The sequence below is a fragment of the Diabrotica virgifera genome, chromosome 6 (genome assembly GCF_917563875.1).
Source record: "Diabrotica virgifera virgifera chromosome 6, PGI_DIABVI_V3a".
NCBI lineage: Eukaryota > Metazoa > Arthropoda > Insecta > Coleoptera > Chrysomelidae > Diabrotica > Diabrotica virgifera.
Window position 1 is genome coordinate 85,854,526 of NC_065448.1, and position 3,347 is coordinate 85,857,872.

The following is a 3,347-nucleotide window of genomic DNA, read 5'->3' on the forward strand; positions in this document are numbered from 1 at the left end:
TTTCGAAACTGACATCATTGATAATCGGTGCATTTCAAAGAATAATCACTTTTATTTTTAAGGTCCTATTCGAATGAAGAATATTTATTTTATATCATCTTTTTTAAGGTCAAAAATATTGCCCCTTTTGAATAAAAATCCTCATGACCTTGATACGATCAAGAATGTTCTGATCAAGGTCAAATTCAAGGTCGGTATCGTTAAGCCGTGGAAAAATTTCAAACTTCTTTTACATTAGTTTGGAATCTATAATCCGTTAACCCAATAACCTTGACCATGATTTTCAAGGTCATATTCAAACGTAGATATATATCCATTCTCTTCATTCTCTATATCTTAAAAACGCTCCATCAGATCGAGATCTGCCCATGAGAACTTTTCATCAGGATGCTTCAAAGAGTATTTTCCCAAAGTTTGAACTAAATCCACTAAATCCTTAATTTCCATAAGGTTTGTGCGGGGTACTTTTACGCAATAAAACAGGTATTTTGATTGTCAAATGTCAAAACGTTATTGATACGCTGATGTAAATACATATTTTTTTGGAACTTGTGTGCATTTAACAAAAATATGGACACAGAAAATTAAAAAAGGGGATTGTGGAAGTGAGGATTGAACGGCTTCTGCTATCTTGGCCACCTTAGTTTCCCACCTTTAGACGTATTGGAGGAGTTTGGCAACTGCTACTGTGACAGGAGAATTTTATAAAATTCTTCTGTGACAGTTTGACTCCGATACGTCTAAATGTGGGAAACTATCATCATAGTGTAAATTTATAGATTTCTATTGATAATTTTCCTCCTCTACTAGTTTCATCTCTTTTTATTCCACAACGTATTATGTTTTCCACCCTTTCTGTTACTTTGCCGGTTATTAGTGCACTCATCACTGTATTTGTTTAAGTATTATTACTTGTTTGTTAATGAATTATAAACTTGCGTGCATAGAAATCGGCCCACTTAAAAATTTGGTCATTTTTGATGTCTCATATTTCCTAAACCTGTTATCCGATTTAAGAGATTTTTTGAACATGTTATAGCCTGATTCTTTAACAATACCACTGTTATAATATTGTTGCTAAACAGCTAAATTTTCATTGTATACCGAATGTACCAATCAAACTGTGTTTTTTCTCAAAGTTCTCATCACCCTGTGGAATAGTCTAGCTTTTATAAAATACTGAAATTAAAACCCAACTATAGCCTCAGGTTTTCTTAACATTCTGTTTTTTGACTCATTCGTTTATATTGGATAATAAAAAAGTTAGGTACTTTAACAACTAGACATGTTCTTCATTAATACACTGTCTTTTTGTATGCACGTAAGTTTTTGTTTTAATTAATTATGATTATTAAATTTTTGCACATGTATATTACTTTTTCTTGTAATAGGATAATTAAATAGAGCTACATACTATTCATGATTGGAAAATAGACCTTTAATTACAATGTTGCCTAGAGCCCCCTTTAGTCTTAATTCGCCATAGTCTACAGTCATTTTCAATTGAAATTAAATATTTATATGAATATTATGGTTGATTTGTATTTTAGGTTGCTCCCAAGGGGAAAGCAGAATGGAAAATATGGAAACACTAACTGAACATTCATCTCACGAAGAAAATTACATGAGTCAACACGTTGAAGGAAAAAACATTAAATCAAATTATGAAAGTTAAGACTGGACAAAGACCATACAAGTGTGAAATTTGTTTTAAGCCGTTTTCTTCGTCCAGTGCTTTGAAACAACATATGAGATTGCACACTGGAGAAAGATCATACAAGTGTGAAGTTTGTTTTAAGAATTTTAGCAAAAGGAGTAATTTAAAACAGCATATGAGATTGCACACTGGAGAAAAACCTTATAAGTGTGAAATGTGTTTTAAGCAATTTAATCAAAAAGGTATTTTAAAGGTGCATATTATGAGAGTGCACACTGGAGAAAAAGTTTACCAGTGTGAAATTTATTTGAAAAAGTTTAGCGAAGCGGGTACTTTAAAAGTACATTTGAGAGTGCACACTGGGGAAAAACCATACAAGTGTGATATTTGTTTTAAGCAGTTTAGTAAAGCTACTAGCTTAAAAATCCATTTTAGAGTGCATACTGGAGAAAAACCTTATAAGTGTGAAATGTGTTTTAAGCAATTTAATCAAAAAGGTAATTTAAAGGTGCATATCGTCCACTTACTAACAAACAAACGTATCTCGATTTTATTGATTTTGGGAAAACACTGATAAACACCCATTACTTTCGTTTTACGAGAGATATTACTGTTAATTTCAAAAATTCATAAATTATTATTCTACATAATTTTTTATACATTATTCATGGTCATAAAACTGTAAACAAATGTAGTCTTGAATATTTTTGTATATGACAAAAAAAATGTTTTTTGTGTTAATGTTGAGATACGTTTATGTGTTATTAATGTATTACTTATTTTTTTTCCCGATACTAAGTTACGTTAGGCAATAGACTAGTGTTATTTATTTATAAAAATACATAAACTAAAAAAATACATCTAAATACTTATATACTAAAATTAAAAATTAATTATGCGAATTATAATAATGTTAACAAACGTTTATTCGTTGTCTGAGGTGTCTGAATCCAGCGTCACCGTGTGTATCCCACTATTCAGCTCTTCATAGAAACTGTGATACTGAGGTGGTATTACGCCTTGATCGCAAAGGTACTTTAAGTCTTCCAATTTTTCAGTAGCCACTTTCATAGGATGGGTATATACCCGTTGAAGTTTTATATTACTAAAATTGGTAATTCCCCTTGTCATTCGTCGTACAATTTTTATTCTTTTGAATTCGGGGCACGTCTTGTTGTATTTAAAATAAATATGATTTGGATCATTTTTAATATATTTTAGTACGGTTATTTTCAGCCAGTTAACCTTGTTACCATCAGTGTCAAATTGTTTGTTTTTAATAATTTCTTTTTTTAAAGCTGCAGCATCAAAAAACATAGCTTGATCCATCTCTATTACCTTGTATTTGGATTGTTTTGATGCCATTCCGACCGCTGCATACCACCCAGAAGGATGATATATATTCAAGTTTCTGGTCGATTGCTCAATATGAGCGGGGACCGAATCGCATTCCATCATTGAATGACCTGGTTCAAAATAACCATGTTCAATTTCAGGAATATCCAAAACCTGTACGGCATAAAGAAGAGTCGCTGCTAAAAAAACATTCCGGTTTTGACCACCGCAAGTATCACTCATGATGACGAATTTTTTACCATTAGCATGGTCTGATAAATACTTATACAAACATGAGGATATTTCATTAGAGCCTCTTGCAGCAATACCCTCGTGCCACATATAATTTGATGCA

General features: G+C 31.7%; 1 protein-coding gene across 1 annotated transcript; it reads left to right on the top strand.

The window, feature by feature from the left end:
- Nucleotides 1-1,455: 1,455 nt before the first annotated feature.
- On the top strand, nucleotides 1,456-2,317 carry LOC126885826 (zinc finger protein 235-like). Its single transcript, XM_050652574.1, has one exon. The coding sequence runs from the start codon at nucleotides 1,665-1,667 to the stop codon at nucleotides 2,229-2,231; it is 567 nt and encodes a 188-aa protein (XP_050508531.1). The 5' UTR covers nucleotides 1,456-1,664; the 3' UTR covers nucleotides 2,232-2,317.
- The last annotated feature ends 1,030 nt before the right edge of the window (nucleotides 2,318-3,347 follow it).

Excerpts from the sequence above, each read along its gene's own strand:
- LOC126885826 (XM_050652574.1), top strand. The coding sequence starts at position 1,665 with ATGAAAGTTAAGACTGGACAAAGACCATACAAGTGTGAAATTTGTTTT.